General features: G+C 36.2%; 1 protein-coding gene and 1 long non-coding RNA gene across 8 annotated transcripts in view; one reads left to right on the forward strand and one right to left on the reverse strand.

Moving 5' to 3' along the window:
- LOC136032194 (uncharacterized) overlaps positions 1-17,040 on the reverse strand; it is a 62,931-nt gene extending 45,891 nt beyond the window's left edge. Inside the window, exon 1 of the long non-coding RNA XR_010618673.1 lies at positions 16,906-17,040. This is a non-coding gene — a long non-coding RNA (uncharacterized LOC136032194). The remainder of the gene's footprint in view (positions 1-16,905) is intronic.
- LOC136032192 (lysosomal alpha-mannosidase-like) overlaps positions 1-27,977 on the forward strand; it is a 459,508-nt gene that overhangs the window by 113,336 nt on the left and 318,195 nt on the right. For all 7 annotated transcript variants that reach the window (XM_065712394.1, XM_065712397.1, XM_065712399.1 and 4 more), the window contains one exon: positions 25,792-25,925. In XM_065712394.1, the coding sequence (XP_065568466.1) occupies positions 25,792-25,925 (134 nt within the window). The remainder of the gene's footprint in view (positions 1-25,791; positions 25,926-27,977) is intronic.

Raw genomic sequence — 27,977 nt, forward strand, 5'->3', positions numbered from 1 at the left:
TCGCTCCTTAGTTTCAGTTAAAAACACTTTTTTTTTTTTATTTAACATTCTTTAAACACGTGTTTTTGTTTAATTTGTTTTGAATGACAGACTTTATGGATGTCCAAAATCAAAACACTCTAACTAAAAAATCTTCATTTTACAGAAATCTTTAATAACGAATGTTATCCGCTCTAATGTTTTCAAAGATATGTTATATTTCAAACCTTGACTATATAAAAAAAAAAAAACAAAAAAAAAAACAGTTTTTCTGATGAAAGTAAAGACCGAAGTTGAAACATAGAACGAACAAAAATTACTGCTTCGCAATTTATGCAACATATTTTAAAAACTGTCTCAAATAAACTGACTCACGATATTTCTTTGTATTCTGTAGAATTCTGAGAAAATAGGGCTTTACTACAAACATAAATCCGACACAAACCAGGATTAGGAGCAAAAAGAAATCTTTAAGTAGCCACCAGAAAATAAAAGACTAATTTATAAAGGTCTCAATAGTCTTTTACCGGCCATGGAATCAATAAATTTTATTCTGCAGTTTTAATTCTCTATAAAACTCAAGTAGGCTTAGTTTTCACTAAAGCGCCAATTTTTCAGAGTTCCATAAATGTAGGAAAATATTCCAATGCAGTTTAATTGACTGTTTTTCAAAAATATGGTGCATAAATTGCAAAGCAGTTATTCTTGTCCTTTTTAGTTTTTAACTTTGATTTTTACTTTCATCGGAAAACTTCATTTATTTTAAATTATTGTTTTTTTTTTAGGTTTCTAAAACATACGCAATAGACCTTATAATAAGATCTTTGTCGTATTTAGGCGAGGAAACTGTAGAAGTCAACATCAGTTCTTGGTAAAAATAGGGCATTAAATATAGGGTTTTACTTCATACCTCCCTTAAAATTTCTTTTAAAAAATCTGCAATTTGATCGCATAAAGAGTCCACGGGGTTATATTATCTTTGATGTCTTGAGTTGTAGATGTAAATCAAATTATTAATGAAGCACAAGTATTATCTTATAAGAAATAAATATGTATTGTAGAAACCCGAAGGACATTAAAAGAATTTCAAATGTGTAGTTAATAGAATTTACGAAAATCAGTGTTATTTATTTGCATGGAAGTTGCATGGAGTTTTTTGCATGGAAGCACTGAAGTTTCTCCCTTTCTTCTTCTTCTTCTTCTTCTTTTTTCTTCACCGCTAGTGGGGTGCTAGAAACTGAATACTTATTTCCAAAAGAGTTGTCTCACTTAAGGTTTGAACCAGAACACTACGTCGTGTTAAAAGACATTTGCTACCAATCACTCGTTTACTTGCTAGAACTTTAGATTACTTGCTAGAAATTTATGACAATAAGAAAACCTATAACTCGAAGCTCTATTACCACTCGGCGTGCCTTCTTTATGCTCTTTTCAAAATTAATTCTGAAAAAAGCATGTTGATATGATGAAGAGCATTGAATTTAGCCTTTGAAGATCTCTCTTAGCAGATGGCAGTTGCCATTTAGTTCTAGTGACATCAATTTGAGAGGGGCATGGGGTCTCCCCCTCCTTTCTTCACCTCTCTCTTCCCTCTGCCTCAAAGATACAATTTTTATATCATCTTGTAAACGAAGATGCAGTTTTTTTTTGTAAAAAATACCATTTCATGGCAATACTGTCTTTTTTTAATTACAAAAAGCACTAGATATCGACTTCCTTTCAAATGAGCGTTAAACAGCTCTCTATTATGCTCCAAACCCCACTAGTGGTGAAGAAAAAAAGGAAAAAAGAGGGACACATCAAGCGCTACCCTACAACATTGTGTACAAAAATGGGTTTTCCATGTCTTTCAACTGGGGAGGGCTTAATTTTCCTGCTACAGGTTCTCGACCTTGCTAATTTCATGGTGTGATTTTCATTTCGATCCGATGCTATTTTCTAGGGGTCCCAGCAAGGACTTACGAAAACTATATCGTGTGTGTCTAGAAAAGTCCTCGGAAAGAACTAATAAAAGTAATCTGAATATTTGATGTGCAATGATATCAATTTCTGGAAACGCAGCAGTTCACGATTTTATTTCACTGTTATTTTTATTTTTATTTTTCAATGTTGAGAATGTAAAAAGAAAACATTTGTAATATAATTCGTTATCTGTGAAGCGCAAATGAGGCAATAGGCTTTCGACTTTTACGGTTAGGGGAGAGGGAAAGAACCACTAAGCAAGCTCCTTTTATGGGTGATTTTGTTTGTTTTAAGTTTGACTAGAATATTCAGTTTTGATTTCTACTTGTTTTAAGATTTATTTTTTTCATTTAAATTAGTAGCTGTTACTTGTGTGTTCGCTATGATTTTTATCTTCAGTATCCTTCTCAACATGCCTATAAAGTTTCAACTTAATACTCTTACCGTTCCTTCGATATTGCTGTTATGTTCTTTTGACAACACTCCTGCATAGCCTATAGTGTGTTTTGATTTTGTTTCACATCCCCCTCAAAAGTGTCTAAAGTTTTACCTTGTTACCCTTAGCCTTTTTGGAGACTCAGTATCGAATATGGCCCCTTTTACCCAATAATCAACTTTGTATACAAACAATGGGCAACTTATATAACTTACAACAATTGCCCCTAGGGGGTGTTAGTTATTATGTCATCCCAGGAGGTATAGATATTTGACTTTTCGGATATTTTGAACAAGATGGTCATTCCAAAATTTTGATCAGATATCTTTAGACGGAAGGCAGCTAAAAAGTGAACGAAAAGGGGACTAGTCGCCCTCCGACCACTTTTACACATCCTCATGAATATGCCCTGAAAGCTTAAATTTACCGTCAGCTGTTATTGTGATATTGCAAATACGCCTTTTCCATAAACTGGATGCACGAGTTGAAGCCCATTTACCCATGTCAAGTGAATATGAAAAATGAGCCATATAATACCATAAAGGCGAAGGTATAGTAAAGAAAACTCAGTACAGAAAAATCTGTTTCTGTCGATGCTCAAATTGTGTAAGCCTATCTTAGTTTTTACAAGATTTCTAAAGATGCTAAATTTCTGCTGGGGGACTGGGGTCTGGAGGTCAGTTGCCCTACCCCCTGTCCCATAGCAAATTACGCCCCTACTGAGGGATGTGGGGGGACATTACATCCACAGAAATATAGTTATATAACCTTTGGTGTATTTTGAGCAAAATAATATCTCAAAATTTAGATGGGATGCATTTGATGGAGAAATGGGTAGAGGGCTGGTTGCCCTTCGATCACTTCTGACTCTTAAAAAAGAGAACTATAACTTCTTACATACGATCGATTGAGCCTCTTCCAAAGTTTATACGACCAACCGTTTCATGAAAACCTTATATGTTAATCATGAGCAACTTACGTAACTTACAGCCATTGTCTCTGGGGTTGTTGTTTTTTTCAACCTTGGAGGCATAGTTATTTGGCCTTTAGACTGTTTTGAACAAAATGAATATCTTGAAATTTTAATCGGATGCATATAGGGGAAGAAGAGCGTAGGGGGGCTGGTTGCCCTCCGATCCCTCTTGAATTTAAAAAAGGCACTAGAACTTCTGATTTCCAAATAAATGAACCCCTTCCAAAGTTTTTACGACTACCCCTTCCACATGAAGTGTTTCTTGTAAAGAAAAATAACACATTGATGTTTTATGGCTCTTTACTATACGCAACGTTATAGTGTTGCCTCTAATATAATCCATGTAGCTCCAAGGATAAGGGTCAAAATTATACAATTACCCATTCCTCACCTATAGATTTTAGTAGAAAATACGGACAGTTTGTACCTTGTTAAAACCGGATCTTTGCTGAGAGTTTAAATCTGAATTATAGAACAATGAAATTAAGCCTGAGACCCTTGGAACCACCCTCATCCTCTATCAACTGTTTAGAAGAAATGTTTACTTTTCGCACCTTTTCTGAACTGGAGAAGGTTTCTTTATCTCTATTTAAAATATATGCACATAGTCAGCCTCCTGTTTGAAGACATGCCTACGTTTGCATTATAAATATGTAAAGAAATAAGATAAAATATCGTCAAATGTGAGATCAATAGTTGTTCAGTAGACAAAGAAACAAAAATCTCAATGACAAAAATAAAATCAATCAGATCCATAACACATTATGTCAATCCACTTATGTCCTAACCTAACTTTTCTAACATAATGTTGGAAATTGATATTATACATGATGACTTCCAGTAGAAACGATTCCGGAAGGAGGTGGCAACATCCTCCCTCTACATTATGTTTATAAATATTTTTAAAAACAAATAAATGTTGTAATTTCATAGAAAATTTGGATTCTTCTAAGAGGGAAGTTGCTCCCTAGCCCCTAACTCTTGATGTGTACAAGGTAATTTAAAAAGAAAAACCTCAAACTATATTCCAGTAAAACAAGTAATTTAATATGAAAACGTGAAGGGTTGCTGTTGACTGAAGTACTTCCAAAATTTCAATAGTCGCCTATATACTATTACTTCTACTAGTAATTTAATACTGAATTAAGTTATAAATGAAAACTAACATAACTCTTGTGGAACTCAGAAGGGCATAATCTTCTGTAACAAACAAAAGGCAGAAAATTAGACCCTCCCACCCAAAAAAAATTACAATATATACAAAAAAGAATAGCCTGTTTCTCGACCAGTACTGTCAAAGATTTTCATTATTTATAATAATTTCATCCAAAAAATATGCTGAAAATGGGAACTTCTTCCAAACATTTTAATCCAAGATGCACACTGAGTCGGTGCAAAAATGAACCAAGTTCTAATTCAGTCCAACACCAAGCCCATTGCTGAATCAATGCTAAAATGAGCTAATTCTAAGCTGCGGACAGACTCAGGACATTTCGATGAAAAAATGAGCCAAGGCACATCGCGTCGTCTTTGTATGAGCCAAGGCCAAGTACAAAGACGAGTTAAACGTGGTGTAGAAATGAAATCAATCATAGTTAGGCTCAAAAACGAGACATGCACAAGATGCGGAATTACTTGATGCAAAAAAGAGACATGTCCTTAATTAGTGCAATAAAAAATTAAGCCTTGACTCAATGCAACAACGGGCTAGGTCCCGGATCAGTAAATACCGAGGTACTTGTGTATTATTCAGAACACACTCAATAAGTGAAGTTAGGTCGGTTAGATTAGATATCTTCCATCACTACGCGATCCTGCTCGTAATGTTCCTTCTCGTAAGAATATAAAGTCGTGTTGTGTCCATTGACGCACTGTTTTGTTGTGGGCAACTACCCCCTATCCTAGAAAGATATAGTTGCCTCTTTTTTAGTCTTTGGCAAATCCCAAATCTTCATTTTAAAATCTATGTTCAGACACTATCTTCTATCACTATGCGTAGCAAACTAAATTGAGTTTTGTCTTTGTGGCTATGAAACCGGTTTTTCTCATAAATGTGCCTGCATTGTAGTTTGTTTCGCGAAAGAACCTAACTTCACTTATTGAGTGTGTTCTGAATAATACACAAGTACCAAAACCGAGTCAAGTCAATGCTGTGGACTGACACGGTGCAAAGAAAAGCTAAGCCTTTTTTGATGCAAAATAAGTCCTGAAACACTGCAAAATAAGCTAAGTCCGTGATTCGATGCAAAAATGAGCTAGCCTAAGGCAAAGCTTCGCACCGACTTGTTGCAAAAAATGCCAAATCCTGAATTGCAATCAATTTTCAAAACAATATGTTTGTTTTCTTCGAAAAGGTGTTGTTTTCGGTAAAGAATGAGTAACATTTTAACTCTAGAAGTGGTAGTTGGGGGAGGTTGGGCCTTCCTGCTAAAGATACATTTGCTCATCCTAAGTTTTGCCACCACTTTGCGTTTATTTGAAGGACTTTTGCTTATTCTTTGAAATGGTACTCTTTGTGAGTAAATTGTTCTCTTATGTATTTTTTGTACTCTGTGAAAAAGTCAAAGACATTTTTCTTTCCAATTCTTTAGAATCTTAACTGCATATTTATTCTATTGCAATCAGAAATATGTTCAGATCAATTAACCTTGGCATTTAATAGTAATCCATAAAACCGGCTGTTTCTTTTGTCACAGCAATGCAATTGCGCTAAGCCGTTCTCAGTGCAATACACGAATGTTCATAGAATTTGAAGTTGCGCAATTTTTAAAATTTTGCCTGGAGGTCAAACGTCGTTAATCTTTCCTTTGGGGCTTTATTCCATATTTAAAATGCTCCATTATACCATGTCAAGTATTGCGTCATTTTATTCTAAAATGAAGCCTAAATTTCATCATACAGATTCGAAAGGATCTAGTTTGTATGATGAAGCACCTGGCGCAAGAAACAGTGATTTCTTATCTAGTTGAAAACTCATCCTATGTCTTACACCGAGAAAAGTTGAGCCCGATAGACCTCCCCAAAGTCTAAAAGTCTCTCCATTGAATACAACCTACGAACATCAAATGTTTGACCTTATAAAATGCAATTTTATAAAACGCCAATCACGTCTCCCTAGCCATTACAATTGCCCCCCCCTGAAAATTTAACGGCTCAGATCTTTTGGGGGGATCAGGACAATTCCCCCCCCCCTCTTTGTCTAAGAACTGTTCAACTTCGTCTATGGCCATCCCATCAAATCAGGACTCAGTTTGATTAGTTAGGCTAGACATGTTTGTCATAAATACACACAAACAACAGTAATATAATTATAGAAAATGGATTATATCTTAATAATTATGATATTTCAGAAGGCCAAGAGTTGCCCTCTAGATAACTACCAGCTAGATTTTACAGAGATTTTTTTCTGCTGCAGTAGTTCAACCTTAGCCTTCAACTAGCATGTCCGAAAAGCTATGATGAAATTTTTCTGAAGATCTTCCGACCTTATTGAAATCAAATTACGACGATATAACAATTCTAGTCTGTTATCGTAAAATTGAGTGTTTTATAGAAAAGGAGAATACCAGGGGGAACACTAACAGGGAATTCACTTGACATTATATATGTTATTTGTTTTTCAATTAATTTGAACTATTAGAAAAAAGAAATGAAAGCAATGGGAGTTTCCAGGCAACGAAATTATGACAGAGATGATGCAACTAATCTATAAAGACTTTACTTTTCCCTTTGAATCTCTTAATAGTATGGTTTATTATAATTATTCGTGTAACTATGGGGTGTTTTGGGTTGATCCTACCTAGAAATCTCATTAACCCACCCCCATACTATGGAAATAATCTAAAGTGAACATACAGGTAAGTTTTGACTGAAGGCTGTGAATCTGTCCCGGCAATTTTAGACATAAGGCTCTAAATTGGCCCACTTCCCCTTCTAGGTAGCCGGCTATCCCTCTCTATGAATATTTTTAAGTATGGTTCGAGTGAATTTCAACTGACGAACTTTTAAAATGGAGTTTGTATCTAAAATCTTTGTTAGCGATATGAACTTTCTTAGCAAATTCAAAATACTTCAGTTGGAATTGATATCTCAATACTGGACTCCTGTCTATACAGTAACTCATTGAAAAAAGCCTTTTTTTAAGAATTCGTGTCTGTTTTAAATATCATATTCCGTAATATGTGGAATATGAGGGGGCCTGGTGCTCCCCTCAGCTCCCACTCTTTACTCGGCACTATGCCGTCAGAAACTAGGCGGGTTTATGTTTAGTTATTTGACAAATCTACAGCGGTAAACAGATCGAGTTAGAAACTGCAAGTTTTTTGTATCTCAATAGCCAAAACGACTTTTTGGATTGCAAAAAGCTAGCTTCGTCGGCTTTTTGTGGCCCACGTGCGGTCGCTGAAGCCTCTACCCATAGCTCCTCTCCAATTACTGTCTTGGGCCTTTTGCCCTCACGAATATGCCCTCGTAAATAACGGGCTTGAGCCCTTTGCCTTTGTAACAATTTTTACTAAGGCGTCATTTTTTTTGCTTTTGTGTTTTTTTGTCGTGAGTGTGTATTTTTCTGGATTTCTGTTGCCTATATTTTACCCTCGTAGTTTTAAAACATTTGGGGAAATTTCTCAGCCCAATTAGTCCATTCATATAGAAATTCATAGCAAACAAACTAAAAATGAACATTAAGACAATGCTATAAAGACGATACTATATTTTGCTGTGCATATTATAGAGGAAGGGCATCATGGTTACGCTTGGAGGTGTTTACCCCGCCTCCCATCCCTCACCTGGAAAACACCTCCATCGTTAGGGAAATACCCCCCTAGGGGGAAGGAATTTTGGTACTTGTGTCTTATACGCCACTCACTCAAGTTTACACTGTGTAAAACTCGAGAACAAACCGGTTTCTTCCTGCTTAGCGTGAGACAAGACAAAGACAAGTGACAGAATAGATGAGAAATATATAATTTGGGCTATATATTTGCACATAAGGGGGGGGGGAGTATTTGGACAGTTTGAAGTCAGAAAACAATTCTTAGTTCATAGTATGCAGAATAATTGTACCTAACACATTTTGCATGCAGACCCGCTATACCCCCCCCCCCAAATGTGCAAATATATAGCCCAAATTTGTTTGTTAAATAAAGAAGAAACCAACGAAGAAACCAGTTTATTCTTGAATTTTATACATCATGAACTCGGGTGAGTGGCGTATAATACACAAGCATTTGAATTTTTCGTGGTGAGAGAGCCAGATTTCCCGGTATTATTTAAAAACGATCTGAAATTAAATTTAAAAAAAAAATTTCAACTGAAAGTAAGGAGCAACATCAAAACTTAAAACGAAAAAAAATTATTACGTATATGAAGGGGATTGCCACCTCCTCAAGACCTCGCTCTTTACGCTAAAACTCGAGAACAATCCGGTTTCTTTGTTAGTTTCTTCTTTACTTTAGAAACAAATTTGGGCTATATATTTGCAGGTTAGGGGGGGGAGGGGAAAGTATAGCGGGTCTGTATGCAAAACGTGTTAGGGAAAATTTTTGACAGATATTTCTGTAAAAATTCTCTAGTTTTGCAGAGCGTAAACTTGAGTGAGTGGCGTGTAATACAAAAGTACCAAAATTCCTTCTCCTTACGAAAAAAACTTCAAATAAAGTTCTCAAATTTGGAAAGCATTATTTTCCACGGGTGGGGGTATTTTCCGGGGGTATTTACCGAGAGTAGTTTCCATTGATTTTCCATATAAATTAAAATTTTAAAATGCGTAACTTGAAGTTTGAAGCTGTAACATTGCATAAACAAAACACCGGCAGGCCAGGGCGTAACCGTATTTTCCATGATTAACTAGCTTGAAACAATTTGTTTGTAGTTTTAACATACACTTTCAGAGATATATACTTTTAAGATTAATAAATGGATTTTTAAAGTATTATGCTCATCGATCCCATTGGTGGATCCAGGTTTTGAGGTTGGGCTGGGGGATATTTGGATCATTTCACTACCTGCAGACCCGTCTGCATATAAGTACAAACTGCACAGAAGTAAACTGCAACCAAATGGGGGGGGGGGGGGTAACTACCATTCTCTTAATTCGGCACTGATACTGCCGCAAGATGCCGTTTTGCAGAAAGATAAAATTACTACCGTATCAGGTAATGGTATTATTTGGTTGGTTTTCAAAAATTTCAATAGTGACTCTTGAACAGAAAAAGAAACCCTACCACGGCCACAGGCAGGCGTTCTTACACCTGCGCTATCAAGTTTTGTATAATACAAGAGGAGGGAATTTAATCTTGTATTATTAGTGTATTCAGAAGCGCACCTACTGATAAAATTTGTAAGTAATCGAACATTCGCAAATTGCTCGTAAATTTAACAAATTTGTGTGACAAACAAAAAGGGGTACAAAAACTCGGTGAATTGAAATAAAAAGGTTAATACAATAAAAAAAGTTACACCCTAAGCTGCCTTTTTTTGTGCTTTATAGCGCTATGTCCTGGCGCTTTCAAATGGAGTCTGCAAAAGAGAATTCAATAGGTCTGTCACTGAGGGAGAAAAAAAAAAAAAGATATAAGTGCTACCCTGCTAAAACACGAATTTCTCTGAATTTTGAGGTTTGGAACTTCCAATGTTTAGTTGCGATTTTCAACTATGATAATTTCCAGGGATGAGCTTTTTCCCCATCAGATGCATTTTCTAGGGGTTCACGATTCTTTTTGAAATACCGTATGATTTCTTATTTTGACTATAGAATATTATTAAGCTAAATTCTGATAATAGTTATTATTCCTAAATAAGTATCATTTTAAATATTAATAATAATGCTTATATAAATAAGAAACGATCAAAAATGGTTTTTTTAAGGCCAAACGAAAATATATAAAAAACCCAAGAAGCGAATATTTCGAAAGGACAACCGCCTCTCTTCTTCAGCGTGGAACTTAAAACCAGCAAAACTTTAACTGAGTAGGGCTGACCCAATGGATTCTAAAGACCAGAAGATAATTTGCGCTTTACTGAAAAAAAAACAACAAAAAACAAATGACCTTGGATCGTCAGTTTAATTGTCATATACTGATATTTATTCCTTAAAGTATCTATCATTTTTTATTTATGAAAGTGCAAAAAGTGAAAATATTTAAAACGTATTTTATTTTCGGTAAAGCGCAAATTATGTTCTGGTCTTGAGAAGGCATAGAAGTTATCAGCCCTACTAATGTTAATTATTCCTGGTTTTGAGTTGGACTCTGCTAATTATTTTAATTTCTGTTCGTTTTGAGTTTTGTTTATTTATTGATAGTGATGTGTGGTGTTTTACGCTTGAAAGACTATTTAACTCTATTCTGATAATTTTTGGCTTAATGGAGCTCTTTACTTTTCTTTGAAAAACTTGTTTTGTGGAAAATTGTTTTTAAATTAATTTCTGTTCGTTTTTTATTGACATAGTATTTTTCATGGAAAAAAATAATATTCTTCATTTTTTCAGTTCTTTTCTATAAGAATCCTTAGTTTGGGTTGCTATTTGTATGTCGGATACACTTTTTCAACAATTTTTAATCCTGACACACAGTATTTTTATTTTATTTTTATAACTTCTGAAGTTGACCTGAAAAATAAAACTATATATCGCTCCTGAAAGATTCTATCTATGCTCTTTGACAACCTGGATACACTTAGACTCTTTCTATTAATTTAAATTGTAAGAGAAGATGTAGTAATAGTAGTAGCCCCAAAAGCTTCAAATTAATACTCCCGGTCGATCTCGATATATTGCTGAGGATACTGGCAACCATAAACACAATGCCTTTTGATTTAGTTTAAAGTAACATTTATTTTCAAAGCATAATGGACCAACTGCATAATTGGGGAGAGGGGTTAACATAACTACTATCCCTAAAGTCATACCTGCTGGACCATTCTACAATGTTGAACAAAATGGCTTTCTCAAAATTTTGACTGGATGCGTTTGAAAAATGAATGGGCTCGAGAGAAGGGCTTCTTGCCCTCCAATCTCTTTTTATTCTTAAAAAGGGCACCAGAACTTTTAATTTTGAATCGAATTAGCTCCTTTAAAAGTTTAAATGATATTTCTAACTATTATAGAGTGGTGTTGCCTATGATATTGCTTGTATACCCCCTTGAAACTCTGTATGCATACAGTTTTTTTTTCATTTGAGACTCCTCCTAAACGTTCCCTAAAAGTTTCACATTGATACCTTTAGCGTCATTAGTCACAGTAAGTGTAGTGGTTGTATTGAAAGTATACACATAGTGTCTTCTGGTTAGTTCAAAATCCCCCACAACTTACCCTTGAAGGTCTAATTCAATAATAAAAGTTGTTCTTCAGATATTGCTTTGTCACCTTTTTGGAAGTCCATAGCCTCATAGTTTGTTTGTTTTAGTTCAAAATTCGCCAAAACAGTATTTAAAAGCTCCACCGTAATACCCTTGGCTTGCACAGTTGTAAAAGTTGTAGCAGCATTAGTAGCAGTATCCGCATAGCACCTTTAGTTTCTTCAACATCCCCTTTAACATATGCTGACAGTTTCAGCAGCTTAACACCATCAACCGTTCCTGGAGCCTTTCTGTTACGTCCGCTTGGCAACCTGTGTGGGCATAGTGTGTTTAGAATAAGTTCCATACAGTTTCTATATATCCCAAAATTTTGTTTTAATATCCTTAGTTTTAATAGTAGTTTTAGTAGTAGTAGTATTAGTAGTAGTAGTAGTAGTATTAGCAGTAGTAGTAGTAGTAGTAGTAGTAGTAGTAGTAGTAGTAGTAGTAGTAGTAGCAGTAGAATTAATTGTAGTAGTGTAAGCTTTAGTGGCAGTAGTAGTAATAGAAATAGTAATAATAGTAACAGTAATATGAGTAAAAGCAGTAGCATTAGGATGCAAATATTTTCTTTTGGCTAGTTCAACATCCCTCACAACAAGCCCTGTTAGTTTCAAATTCACACACCAAACTTTTCCTAAGATATTGCTGTTACACCCTTTTGACAATATGTATACAGACGGTGTATTGTGATTCAGTTCAAATCCCCCAAAATTCCTCGAAAATTTCACCTTCATATCCTTAGGCATAGTTGTAATAGTAGTCACAGTAGATGCATTGATATTACTATTAATAGTATTAAATAGCGGTAGTACTACTAGCAGCAGTAGCATTAACATAACATATTTCCTTTTGGTGAGTAGAACATCTCTCTCGTCAAGCCCTGGAAGTTCCAACTCAATGCAATTAGCCATTGCTATGACATTGCTGATATGTCCTTTAGATAACCTGTATGTTCATATACTTCATGAAACGGTCATCTCGATGCTCTTAGCTTTATGAGTAACTGCAATAGAAGTAGTAGTAGTAGCAGTAAATGTAGCAGTAACAACAGTATTAACAGTAGTGTGCACATATTGGCCCTCTTGTGAGATGATCTTCCCCTTTAAGCATTCGAAAGTTCCAACTTACTACCAAAATCAATTCTTGAAATGTGCTATTTTGACAATGTGCATGCACATAGCGTCTCTCGATTTAGTTCAAATTTTCCCTTAACACTGTAGATGGAGAAGTGTGGTAGTAGTAGTGGTGGTAGTTGTAGTAGCATTGGTAACATGCAAATAATGCCTCTTTGATCATCTCCCATATCATTTCCTGAATTTTCCAAATTAATATACTCAATTATTCCTGTGTTACTACCTTTTGACAATCCGTATACACATAACGTGTTTTGATTTATTTAGACACTCCCCTCAACATTCTCTGAAAGGTTCACTTGAAAGCCCTTCATCTTCTTGGAAAGTAAAGTTCAAACATGTATGCCTTTCTCAATAACGTATATTATGTGCAAACAATGAACGAATTGCCTAACTTACAGCCCTTGTCCTGAGGACTGTGGGGAGGTTGACATCCCCAAAGACAAAATGGACCTTTCAAGAATGCTGAACAAAACAGCTCTCTTACAACTTTGATCGGATACGTTTTGGGGAATGATAGGCTTGGAAGGGGTGGGAGAATTTCCCGTCATTCACTTTTGACTCTTAAAAAGGGCATTAAAACTTCCGATCTCCAATCAAATTAGCTCCATCCGATCCAAAGTTGGAGGTGGTATCTGCCCTCCGATCGCTTTGAATCTTAAAAAAGGCACTAGAAATTCTGATTATAAATGTTATGAGCCCCCTCCGAAGTCTATACGACCGCCCTTTTTGTAAAAACCTTATATATCCCAAGGGAATAACTTACAACCCTTGCCCTTGGGGCTCTGGGGGGTTGTCATCCTTAAAAAAATAATTTCTGGACCTTTTAACTACGCTGAACACAATGTCTATCTCAAAATTTTTATGGGAGGTCTTTGGAAAATGGTGGGCATGGGAGGGGGCTAGTTGTCCTCCAATTACTTTTGACTATTAAAAAGGGCACTAGCCTTTTCCATTTCGAATCGAATGAGCCCTTTTCGTAGTTTCTAAGACAACTTTTCGATAAAAAAAGCCCTAGTCTTAAAAAAAAACAAAAAAAGAATAAATAAGTAATACATTGTACCCACGTCGCTCTTTACTTAGGCAGTGCTATTTCGCTGCCTATGGATATGGCAGACCAATGACGTTGAAGAAATTATTTTCTTTAATAATTCTGAGATTAATAAGTATTAATATACTGATTAAATTATTATTCATGAATAAGTAAAACTCAGAGAGTTTTACCACTGAACAGTTTCGTCAGAAACGCATTTTTATTTCCGTTACTATGGTCAGATTTTGCTCGTTACTAGGTTGATGCCTGTTCTGTTCAATTGTTCTGTGCTTCTTGTCAGAGTTTCAAATTGCAACAATGTTGCATCACTTTTTTTTGTAACTCGCAGAGGTCGTCAAGGATCCCATTTTCTTAAAAATAATTAAAAAAATTTTAATTATGCCAATGAATCTATTTTTTTTCTTTATGTGTGCAATGGTGCTCTGATTATTTAATATGTTTCCACTCATGTACTACTGTTTACTTGACTTTTTTGCCTTTATTGCTTCTTTTGTTAAATTTTCTTTTGTCAATTTAGTAGTAATGTTGCATCATCTTACTTTGTTTGTTATCTGCTCCAAAATCTTGAAGAATTTCATCATCCTTTGGACTTTAGAACCATTAGTTAAAAATAGAAAAGAAGCTAAAGAATGGGCAAAATATGCCAAACAAATATAATATGTCAACAAAGTTGAAGTTCCAACTTGACAACGCGGGTCTGGTTTTTGAGAGCCGAGGGAATTTCTTTCAGTGGATTGTAAAGGTGCATAAAAAATTTCTTTTGCCAGTAAAAGACCTCATTTATTTCGATAGTAAAGAAACTTCGCACTGTCGGTTTTGTTTTGGCCTTTATGGGGGGGAGGGTTGCGTTGAATGTGGTGTAAGGGGCTTGGCATTAGGGGCCCTTTTTTCCGTCTGTCATGCTTCGAGTCATGAAGCCGGTGTAGTCAATAGGGGGGAGGACATGGAAAAAATCATTTCTTGGTATTTTCACTGAAAAATGACTTTTTGTTATTTTCCTTGTAAAAACTGAAATAAGGCAAAACTGTCCCTCTAGATTTAGAAAAAAAAATGTTTCCTCACTAATTTTTGTGAATTAACGCCACTGTATGCACACACGTTTGGTTCTTATACTTGGATGGTTAAAAAATCTAAAATGAGGCTTTGCCGTTGGAATTAATGAACTTCAGTAACTGAATCGTATATGGTGACAGTGGTTTCAGAGATAATCTTTATGGTGGTAGCTGTTTACCCCCCCAGAAAATGCACCCACCTGTGAAGAAAATGCCCCTCTTCCAGAAAATATACCGTGGAAAATACCCACCCCGCAGAAAATACCCCCCTCACGGCTGGTTAGTCTCCAATCACTTTCGACTTATAAAAAAAAGACTAGAACTCTCAAGTTAAAATGTAATGAGCACCCTTCGGAGTTCTTGCGACCATGAGGCAGAACTGTGGATGAGGAAGGGGTAGTCCCCCTCGTATACGAAATAAATCTGCTCATTTTGGGGTTTAATGCTACTCTTTACTTTCATAATAACAGCTTAGGCCAGAAATATTCCAGGAATACACCCAGAACAGAAATATTCACAGTTCTGATGTGTTTTTTTTTAAGATTCTTTTGTACCCCCCCCCCCCCCCGAAGAAAACACCCCGCCAAAAAAGTCCTGGCTACGGCCCTGGGGATTATACATCAATTTCTACCTCCACCCTCCCCTCTTCTCTCCCTTAGAACTAATCCTGTATTTATTCAATGACTTAATGAGAGCTGGGATGTTTTGACATCAAAATGCATCCTTTGAGGTATCTCCCTTCCTCCCAAATTGCTAAACAATCAGAGAACCCATTGAAGAAGTTAAGTTTTGTAATTTGTCAACTGTTTACAGATAATATTTGTTATTGGGAAACATACGGACATTTTTCGCGGGGAAGTTTTTTGCATGGGGGGATTGTCTGAAGGAATTATCAGTAGAGAGAAAATTTTTTGGGAATGATTTCCTTTCAGCGGGGATGTATTCTCCACGAGGGGCATTTTCCGGGGGTGGGTATTTTCCACGGGGGGTATTTTCCGGGTGGAGTATTTTCTGCGGGGGTTATTTTTTTCAGGGTGGTATCTTCATAGTACAGTACATAGTACAAATATATAAATATAGCACAAGAAAACCGAAGATATTTTCCGCCAGGAAGTATCTTCCAGGGGTATATCCTGGGGGAAGGATAAACTCCAAGAACCCATTTTTTTTTGCCAGAAAGTGTCATGTGCATATCTGCCCAACGCACAAAAACAAGCATGAATTTGTTGTGAGGACCCTTTTAGCATCCAATTTGGTTGAAAATTTTTTGTAAAATACTTTGGTTAAATAATAAACAGCTTGTAAAACACCGTTCCCCCGGTAGAATCTTCCGATATCCATTAAACAAATTGCTGTCGACGTTTATGATCGGAATATCAAAGTAATACACACTTTCAAGCCTTTCTGTACTTAGATTTAAACCAAATCTCAAGATAGAAAGGCCTAAATAGACAACAGCTTCCTTTTAGATAATCACTTAATATGTTTTGCTAAGAGCGCAGGTTTATTTATATCTCTTTAATATGCCTTTTTCCATTCTTTGAGCGCTTGCTTTTAATTTAACGGTTCCTGAGAGTTATGATGAAATTTTGATCTGTGGCCTAGTAACAGCATGAGTAAGAGTAAGGTGACGCAATAATTTTAAAGCTGCGATGAGAGATTCTAAATAAAAAGAATGATAAAGTCAGGTAGGTTACTATATAAAAGATTATGCCAAACGCATTGAAAATTAAAGTAATTGCTTTATAGCTTCAAAAAAAAGGAAAAAAAAAATATGGAAAGTCACGAAACTAAGAGAAATGTGTTGCAACTTAGCTTGAAGCCTATGCTTCTGTTGAAACATGGGATCATGCAATAGGACAGCTACCATTTGAAAAAGAAGTGATTCAACAAAGAACTTGAGGAAAATAATTTTGAACTCTGATAAGTACAACGCAGGTACATAATTAGATGAAAAAGAAATTATTTCGACTTACGGTTTATGTAATCCTGTGCAACGTTTTGGTAATTTTTTTCTGCAGTCCTGAGGGGTCAGTGTTTCAACGTAAGACGATAATTTTGCTATCTGCAAAATGAATCCGACTATACAAGCATCATGTAAATCATGTAAGACGATAATTTTGCTATCTGCAAAATGAATCCGATTATACCAGCATCATGTACTTTTGGTGTGAATTATAGCTATTGGCTTGTCACAAGTTCACATGGATTACACGGAACATAAACCAGGGAAAAAGAACTTGAGTCTATTCTATGAGATGGTTTAATGACGTCTTTGGTATTCATGAGATTTGTATCGAAAATAATAATTTTTGATACGAAATCATTTCAAGCATATGACTAGAAGACTATGGAGTATATACATATGACAAGCAATGAAAAAAATAAATAGCCGAGAAAAACGAGCGTAATGTCAACCAGTAGACAAAAAAAAAGAAGCGAAAATGACAAAAGCAGATATTTCGGCAAGGACCTCTGTCTTCAGTGCTAAAAAAAGGAAAAAAAAAGAAAAGAAAAATTAACCTTTTAAAGTAAACGAAATACTTGCTTTTGTCATTATCGCTTCTTTCCTGTCCACTGGCTGACATTATCTTCGTTTTCACGGCCGTTTAATTTTTTTCTTGTTTGTCGTACGTCATTCATAGCCAGTGTGATCTTAAAATGTATTTATGGAGCATATAACATATCAAACAGTTCGTGGTAACGAACTGTAGTAAGGAGTGACCCGGCTCAATAGAAAACGAAACTCTAAATAACGAAATTTTGATGCTAAAATATACATCAAAAGAATCGGATTTTCATGCTGATTTTAAATATATAAGTTCATCAAATTTGGTCTTTGTCATCAAAAGTTACGAGCCTGAGAAAATTTGTCTTATTTTAGAAAATAGGGGAAAACACCCCCTAAAAGTCACAGAATCTTAACAAAAGTCACACCATCGCATTTGGCGTATCAGAGAACCCTATGGCAAAATTTTCAAGCTCCTATCTACAAAAATGTGGAATTTTTTGCCAGAAGACAAATCACTGGTGCGTGTTTATTTGTTTTTTTTTTCCCAGGGGTCATCGTATCGACCAAGTGGTCCTAGAATGTTGCAAGAGGGCTCATTCTAACGGAAATGAAAAGTTCTAGTGCCCTTTTTAAGTGACCAAAAAAATTGGAGGGCACCTAGGCCCCCTCCCACGCTCATTTTTTCTCCAAAGTCAACAGATCAAAATTTTGAGATAGCCATTTTGTTCCGCATAGTCAAAAACTATAATAACTATGTCTTTGGGAATGACTTACTCCCCCACAGTCCCTGGGGGAGGGGCTGCAAGTTACAAACTTCGACCAGTGTTTACATATAATAATGGTTATTGGGAAGTGTACAGTCGTTTTCAGGGGATTTTTTTTTGGTTTTGGAGGTGGGGTTGAGGGGAGGGGGCTATGTGGGAGGAGCTTTCCTTGGAGAAATATGTCATGGGGGAAGAAAAATTCAATGAAAAGGGCACAGGATTTTCTAAAATTACTATAAAAAAAAACAATGAAAAAATAAACATGGAAAAGTTTTTTCAGTTGGAAGTAAGGAGTAGCATTGAAACTTAAAACGAACAGTGATTATTACGCATATGAGGGGTTCTAAAAATACTTTAGCATAAAGAGCGAGGTATTTAGGAGGAGATAAATACCTCGCTCTTTATGCTATAGTATTTTTAGTAATTTCAACTATTTATTCTACGGCCTTTCTGAATCAGGGGTCATTCTTAAAGAATCGGCCCAAAACTTACGATTTAGTGTAAAGAGCGAGGTATTAACGAGGGTACAAACCCCCTCATATACATAATAAAAATTTAAGAATATAAAAGTTTGTTACGTAAGTTAATTCTTAAGTTACGTATATTTTTTACTAATAAAAAAAAATCGTTAAAAATAAAAATTTATAGTTGCCTTTTTGTGTAACCGAAAAATTGCATGGCAAGTAGGCCTCCTTCCCCATCCCTTATTTCTCAAAATCGTCTGATCAGAACTAAGAGAAAGCCATTTAGCCAAAAAAGGAATTAAAATGTAAATTTCATTTTAATAATTTATGTGTGGAGAGCCAAAATCAAACATGCATTAATTCAAAAACGTTCAGAAATTACATAAAAAAACTAGTTTTTCTAACTGAAAGTAAGGAGCGACATTAAAACTTAAAACGAACAGAAATTACTCCGTATATGAAATGGGTTGTCCCCTCCGCAATCCTTCGCTCTTTACGCTAAAGTTTGGCTCTTTACCACAATTCTGCTTTTTAAAACAATTAAAAGCTTTAGCATAAAGAGCGAGGGATTGCGGAGGGGACAACCCATTTCATATACGGAGTAATTTCTGTTCGTTTTAAGTTTTAATGTCGCTCCTTACTTTCAGTTAGAAAAACTAGTCTTTTTTTATGTAATTATTTAGAAGACTGTGGGAAAGGTATTATTTGCATATGCTGCTAGCAAAACTATAAGAAAATTAATTGTAATTTCGTATCTCTTGATATAAGATGGCTGTCTAAATTAGGGAATGAACTCAGGCATCAAGCAGAAACACAGTGTTCTTCTTTTCTTTTCAATCCGTAAAATATCGGCGATTTTCGATAAAAATCGGTGGATGGCTCTTAAGGTCATGAAAAATTTTCAACGGGACTGTTTTTTTTGCATTATGCTACTGAAGGAGCGGATCTACAGCAAAATCTTAGGAGAGGCCCAATGTGACAAGGGCGCCAATGAGCAAAATCTTTGGGGGCCCAATGTGACAAAGGGGTCAATAATTGACCAAATTGACAAATTAATAAAAAAAAACAGGATTAAAGGGCACCAGAAAATACTTGGTGGGGGCCTAAGATCTCCCCGGCCCCCTGTATCTGCCACTATTGCATTATTGGTGGAGTTACGACTGTTTGCAAGTGGAATACCACATCTAAAAGTTCATGCAATAGATCTGATGGAATGAGATGTGATTCCCAGAAGAAAAGTTGGATATCGTCATAAATTCATTACTACTAACACTACTCGTAAAGTATTAACAACTCATCGCAACACCAAGCCGCCTGAGCCCAACACAGCTTCGCACGCTCCTCTCCCATCCCAATCTTTTCAAAATCTCTTTATTTACACCCTCCCAGGAAGTTCCCATTGCCTTTAAATCTTTCTTTATGACATCCTCCCAGCCCAGACGAGGACTAGGCTACCTGTTTTCCATTTAGCCCTAAACGGTTGGCCGAAAAGGAGGATCTTCGGCAATCTAATTGATAAAGTCAAATTAATTTGACTCAAAGATTGACCACAAACTGTCCAAAATGACCACAAAGTAACATCCCAGCAACCCAGCAACTGCATATTTCTAGTAAATTTGGTATCTTCTTTTTTGTTGGGAGTTGGATCAGAAATTCGATAGGTCTCCAACGAATCGATAAGAGTATAAAGAAACACCAAGCAGAGTATGGAATCGAGTAATCACGAGATTAAACACGGAGTATAGTATCAATTAGACACAAAATAGACTAATTACATAAAATCTTATAGAATATTTGGAGGAATTCGCAAAAGAATTCCAAGAAGAAATCCAGAAAACCAGAAGAAATTTGTTCCTCCCCAAATAACAACATGGCCAAAGTGGCGGGCCTAAAAATTACAATATGGCTGAGCTTTATTGTCTCTCTTTGGACAGCCGTGGGTCTTCACTGTTTATACCGATTATGTTGCCATATGTCACAGGACTCTTGTGAACTCTTGTGACGGAAGCATACCGTCGTAATTGCGTGTATTAACCTAAGTGAAGTTAGGTTAATCATAATGAAATATTTCATATTTCAAAAATATTTTCCCCCGCTTTATTCAATATCATTGAATCCGGTTAAAGAGAATAAAAAATTCCTAGGAATCTCTTGCTTTCTCCTAAAGATTTCCTGCTTTGTATTATCATGCCCTTGAAGCCATAAAAGGAAAAGAAAACAATAAAATCTCTTTCCTTATTGAGATAAAAAGTAGTTCCTAAGTAATCTAATTATAACAAATGAAGGAATTACCGCGAAATTATAGAATGTCTTTCCAAGAAATGTTTTGACTCAGTGACATCATCCTTATCAGTGACAAAATCAGGGAGGTTGAATGGGGTGAACCCCCTCGACCTCCTGGAATGGCGGAACTAAACATCTAGTACAAATACCCTGACGAAACGTTGCAATGTACTTGTGACTCATGGGTCACAATCAGGGAGTAACACAAGTATCAATGCCTATCGGATTAGACTCAAACTCTCTAACAAGGAGAAAGAAATCCTGGGTGCCAATCCTTAAAGATTATAATTGCATGATCACTTTTGTTTGTTTTTTAGGGCAATATTCGTGGAAGGGGTCGTTATATAAGTTTAGGAGGGGGCTCATTTGATCGGAAAATTAAAGTCTGGTGTCCTTTTCAGGGGCACTCCCGTGATCACACTATACATGAAAACATCAAAATTTTGAGATAGGTATTTTGCTCGGTGGCCGGCTTTTCCCCCTCTGGAAAATACCCCCTGAGCCCCCAATCCACGGAAAATACCCCTTGGAAAATACCCCCACGGAAAAAACGTGGAAAATATCCCTCGCGGAAAATTTTCCCTTGGATATACCCACCGGCATTTACCCCGCGCAGAACATACCCCTGTGTTTACCCCTCCCGGCGGAAAACACCCTTACGATGTTTGTCCCCTGGAAAATACCCTCCGCTGAAAATACCCCCCGGAAAATGCCCTCCTGTTGAAAATACCCCTGAAAAATACCCCCGGCGCTTACCCTCGGAAAATACCCCCGGAAAATACCCTACCCCCCGGAAAATACACCCCCGTGGAAAATAACCCCCCCCCCCCCTCGTGAAAAATAAGGATTTCCAAGTTAAAGAATTTTATTTGAGTCTTGTTTTTTATTTTCTTTAGGGGGAAGGAATTTTGGTACTTACGTATTATACATCACTCACTCAAGTTTATGCTATGTAAAACTCGAGAACAAACCGGTTTCTTCGTTAGTTTCTTTCTTCTTAGTGTGAGACAAGACAAAGAGAAGTGACATACTAGATGGGAAATAAATAATTTGGGCTATATATTCGCACATAAAGGAGGGGTAAAGTATTTGGACAGTTTGAAGTCAGAAAACAATTTTTACTTCATACTATGCAGAATAATTGTACCTAACATATTTTGCATACAGACCCGCTATTTGCCAACCCCCCCCCCGAAGAAACCATTTTGTTCTCGAGTTACACAACGTAAACTTGAGTGAGTGGCGCATAATACAAAAGTACGAAAATTCCTTCCCCCTACGGAAAATATAAAAAAAACTCAAAAAAATTCTTAAATTTGGAATGCCTTATTTTCCACGGTTTTTTTCTGGGGGGGTATTTACCAGGGTGTATTTTCCACAGGAAGGGGGCATTTTGCGGGAGGTATTTTCTGGGGGGGGGGCTTTTCCACGGGGGTATGTTTTGGGGGAGTATTTTCCGCAGGAGGAGGTGGTAAACGCCAGGGATATTTTCCTCGGGGGGGGGGGGGTCCGAGGGGGTATTTTCCGGATGGTAAACGCCTAGAACCATTCCCAGAAAGCATAAGGGAGTAGATATCAATTTCACATTTTTGATACGTTTTTTGAAGTTTCTTTTTAACCATCCCCCCGAACAAAAATCCTGATTACGTACTGGAATCACACATAAATTGTTACCTTTACCCTGCCCTCGTCTCTCCCTTAGAACTTATTCTGTATGTATCTGATGGCTCAATGAGAGCTGGGATGTTTTGGCATTAAAATGCGCCCTTTGAGGTATCTCCGTCCCTCCCAAACTACAAACATTCAGAGAACCCTATTGTAGAAGTTTAAGTGCCTTTTTAAGTTTTGTAATTTGTCCATAGCTTACAGATAGCATTTGTTATTGGGAAACATACGGACATTTTTCACGGGGAATTTTCTGCAGGGGGGATTGTCCTGGGGAATTTTCAGTGTGGAGTAAATTTTTGGAAATAATTTCCTTTCAGCGAGGATGTATTTTCCGGGGGATATTTCCCCCGGGGTTTATTTTCCGGGGGTGTTTTCGGACATTCTATCCTAATTTGTACCAGTCTGAGCAATATAGTGTCTAAAACGTACAGATTCGGTTAAATGTAATACGATCATTGTCTTGTAACTTCCAAAGGTTCTATTTCTTAATTTTCTTATTGCTCCAATCATTAGAATTATTGGTCTTCAAGAAATGCAAATTGTTTTTAGACTGAAAGAGCACAAATTTGCCGGCAGCTCCATATGTTTTATCAAATATTAAAAGAAGTATGAAAAAAATTGCCTGGTTTACTCTGGGTTGATCGTCTTTTTGCAGTAATTCTCCAGATTCGGGATCTGCCACTACTTGTCAAAAAAACACGAAAAACTTGGTTATGGTGCATAAATTTCTTTGAAGCTTATGTAAAAAGTAAAAACTTTCAAAAGTAATAAAGTTTGCGAATCACTGGGGTCATTGATACCGTGTCCACAGTCGGCCAGAGATCAGTTTCTAACAAAACATAGAAAAAATTGGGTCTTAATTTCATTGCTTCTGCTTTTGTGATGTAAACTTGAAAGTCTATCATATTGTTTGTGCAACGTATCTCAGAAAAGGGTTGCCTGACATAGCCATTTTAGCATTTGTATAGTCCAATTCCCTGAAACCTGATTAACTCATGTTCGTGTGGAATTTTAAGCCAATCAACGGATCGAAGAGTTTGTAGTCGCGAATTTTTTTTACATGTGATCTCTCTGGTCTTCAGTAGTTTAACAGTATCACTGACCCCAGTCACAGCCGGTACAGAACTCATGTTTTTTGCAGTGTGAGTACAGAACTCATGTTTTTTGCAGGGGGGCACTGACAAAATGGCTCCTCCGTCAGTATTTCAGCCCTTCTCTCCTACAACCAGTTCTACTTTTGATGTTATGGGGGTGCACGTGCCCCTTCATCCGCCATGGATCTGGCCTTGATCGGAATTTGAATTGCCTATCGTTACTGTTATATCGAATTCCTTTTTAAATAAGGGCTGAATTACCATGGCTGAATTCCCAATTAAATTTTAGTGTAGTAGCATTGGCTATTCATAAAAAAATTAAATCCAACATTTATTTTTGCTCTTTTTCAATTATATGGCCCTTATGTTAGTGTTTTATTGCCATTTTTTTCTTTGTAAATGACGGTCTTTAGGTTTTTATAGCCCAATAAATTAACTAATTTATGCAACGTCAAGCGGGGATTTCCCTCTTCTCGAGCATTATTTTTTACTAATATTAAATAGTTGCTAAGCGGCTTATACAGTTGCACAAGCGGAGTATCGCAGTGGCATCTTGCCATTAGGAACTCTTTGTATATTCCGTCAGAGTAATTATGCCTAAGTTTACACAAGGATTTTAATCCCTTTGACAAATTAAAAAATAGATTCGTGGCTCTTGGAAAATGTCGCCTTCTGTAGAATCAATTGAAGTGTCGGCCATGTTCAACTGTTACGAAAAAAGAGAGCCAGTGAGAGAAAAAGACAGATCGCGAAATATAATTTGGAGCTTGTGACTTCCAACAAAAGTCCAGTGCTATATCATATATCTGCGAAGGTGCATTGGCTACGCGGGGGGAGGGGGGATCAGGTACATCTCCCCAAATACCAATTATTCCATGTTTCCTATAAATCTTCAAATAGTTCGCTAATTTTTGTGTTTTCTAAAATCTTCCTCCTCCCTCTAAAATTTTGAGCTCCTCAAATAATTTTATATGAGTCAGCGACACTTCTGAGATGCAGCACCAGTTAATTGACTGAGCCTCAAAACTCTTAACTGCATTTCAATTTAGAATTACAATAGAATGATAATGCAGGTCTGACGAAAAAGTCTCCTATGAGAGATGTCCGCAAACATTTACATTTAATGTAAACCATTGCCAAAAGTATGAAAATGATATGTTCTATCGCTTTTTTAGAACTTGTACCCGTTAGAAGGGGCGTACGCAGAATGGAGGAGGTTTTGGGGCCGGGCCCATCCTGAAATAATACTTTTCCCTGGCTTTCGGGTACTCCTTATTAAAGTTGTCAAATAAAATCGGTCTTTAAATATTCTGCCCTGAAAAAGAATCCTCCGTACGTGCCTGTTCCTCAGCTATGATACATCCCAGGATTTATGCGCCTAAGCTAGGATTTGCCAATCTTTTGAGTTGTAATATAGATTATTCAATATTTGTATTATCTTATACTGCAGTAAGAATCATGTATCGCTACGGGCATCATCAAATGATAAAAGTTGGCTCTGCGAATAAAAAACGTAGCTTTAGCAATGAAACATCTTCCGAACAAAAAGATATAGCACATTAGGCTGTAGTGTGTTTAGTCTGAGGAAATCAGTTATTGTGTGTAATATTGTGAAGAATATTGTTTATTATTCAACATGACAACTGTATGAATTTAAACTGATCCGCAGAAAAAAATCGTTATAATTTACTAGTTTTTTGCTCCACGGAGGGTTGCCACCCCCAGCGATTTATCACTATTCCTAGTTATTTTTTTATATTGCCTTAACAAAAAAAAAAACGCTAAATCGGCACATAAATCACTAGATTATTGAAGAAAATCACGAAATCAACCAAAAAATCACTAAAATCTAATGATTTTATCTTAATAAAACGGAAAAAAAGTATAGAACAAAAATCACAATAAAAATCCCAAGATTTTGGGAGGGGTCGCTTGCCTGAAGACAGAGTAAATGTCCAGTCTCCATTACGGAAGTTTCCTAAGAGGGCTTTTCATTATCTTTTCTGAAATGGTTGAATATACTACTTTTTCTTTTTGATTTCTTACTGTTTATATTTAATTTGATGGGCTTTTTCAGGTGGCAGACTTTATCAAGTATGTCAACGAGGCGGCTTCTGCTTATGCCACAAACAATATCCTCATTACTATGGGCAACGATTTTAATTACCAGTTTGCGATTAGCTGGTATAAGAACTTGGATAAGCTCATAAGGTAAAATTCTTGTTTATCCTTTTAATTTGTCTTTCCTGGCAAACAGATAATCTACATCGAGAATTCGATTATCTTTTGAGGCCTTTTTATTATGATGTTACATCGAGTTAGCATGGCAGTTTTGTCGTATGTGGTAGTTCTGGTGAAATTTAGCGCAGTGCCGAGCGGCATTTGTGCCATTTTGGCGGTTTTTTGAGGGGATTGTCAATTAAAATTTTACAACGGTGTATTTTGGGATGGGGACGGGATAATTGTTCATTCGGCGCAATTTTACAAGAAAAATGGAATTATCCGCGCATTGTCACTTTTATGGTGATACGACTTTAAACCCGACATCTGGCAATACTGTTCAGTAGTTCCTCACAAGCAGGGCTTTTAAAGTGAGTCGAAAAGTTGAGGGAACTCTCGAAAATAATTATCACAAAAAGGTGCATCTCTCTTTTATTTTCACACTGGAATTTATAATGAAAAAGTGATTAAATTCTTTTTGCTCTTATATATATTGTTCAAATTCGAGATGAACAAACATAGTCCAAAGATTAGTTGTAATTTCCCATTTAAAATAACGATTTATCTACATACGTGGTATGCTGCCGACTGGGACAATCTGGGGTAACTAGAGAAGGAGTAAGGTAAGAATGAAAAATGAAGTAGCGCGGTTGTTGGCTATACTGCAGATGTTGTTTTGGGAAATTTTACATTTAAAACTTTTTTTTTACTGGTTTCTTACACATCGCATCTTTGAAAATTTCCACTCCATGTTGAATGTGTGATTTTGCTGCAACCACCATTTGCTTATTTGGTTCCTTTTTGTTTATTAATTTTGAAAAGTAAAGCTTTTCTTACAGAAGTAAAGAGCGAAGTCGAAACAACAAACGAAAATTATTGTTTCGCCAATTGCGTGAGATATATCTACAAAGCTAGCTCACAAAAGCTGAATCGTGATTTTTTCCAATATCTATAGTATTCAAAAAACTAGTGCCTTACTGAAAACCCAAATCCCCTTCCTAAAAACAGAATCTTCGCTTAGAAGCAGAAAAATTCTATGTGTAACCTGGACAAAACAAGGACTAATTTATAAGTCTTTCAACAGTCTTTCAGCGATTACGATATCAATAGCTTGTAATATACAACTATAATTCTCTAAAAAATCAAGCAAGCTCAGTTTTCAGTAAAGTGCTAGTTTTTAGAGTATCATTTTGAAAGTATCATGAGTCAGTTTTCTTAGTTAGTTTTGTAGAGATGTCTCATGGAATCGGTGAAGCTATAATTTTTGCTCATTTTAAGTTTCGATTTTGCTCTCTACCTCCGTAAAATACAGTTTTGCTTTACGAAATTAATTTTGCATTTTTTTTTTTATACACAATAGACCTTACTAAACACCTTTGTTTAACTTGAACGATGAAACCAAAGAAATTGATGTGTTTTTTTCAGCGAATTAAATGTGGTTCTTACTTCTGACAAATTCAAATTTTTTTTTATACAAGATATGTCTACCGTCTCGCAAGTGAAGAGTCTGAGGGGTATGTCATCATTGCTATCTTTAAGGTTTTTACTTATAAGGAATTTAATTATTTTCAAGTTTTTTCGCAACCGTATTTTTTTAGTTTTAACTTACCAAGGGAGGATGGGGCGGAGAGGGAGAATTTTAAACCTTCGATTAAGGATGTTCGACTATGGAGATTATAATAGAACCCTCATTATGCTTCCCACCCTTTCTACTCCAGAAATGGTGTCAAAAAGTGCCATATGATTCTTTACGAAGGAGTTATGAAGACGAATTTATGAGAGGCATTAGCTTCGAATAAAAGGATTAAACAACTCTCTGCAATCTTGTGGTAGCCTGCTAACCTTAATAGAAAGAATCAAACATAACAAAGTATATATTGCCAAAACCAAATATTGTTTTTTACTTACGGTTAGTTACTTCGATCTGATTGCCAGTCTCTTTGGTAGCGTAATTAGCTCCCCTCTGGGTGGTCTTTCAAGAAAAGGGTGGCTCAATACCTCCTGTTTTAAAGCTTTAGACAATGAAAAATCGATTTGATATCT

The sequence above is a fragment of the Artemia franciscana genome, chromosome 10 (genome assembly GCF_032884065.1).
Source record: "Artemia franciscana chromosome 10, ASM3288406v1, whole genome shotgun sequence".
Classification (NCBI taxonomy): Eukaryota; Metazoa; Arthropoda; class Branchiopoda; order Anostraca; family Artemiidae; genus Artemia; species Artemia franciscana.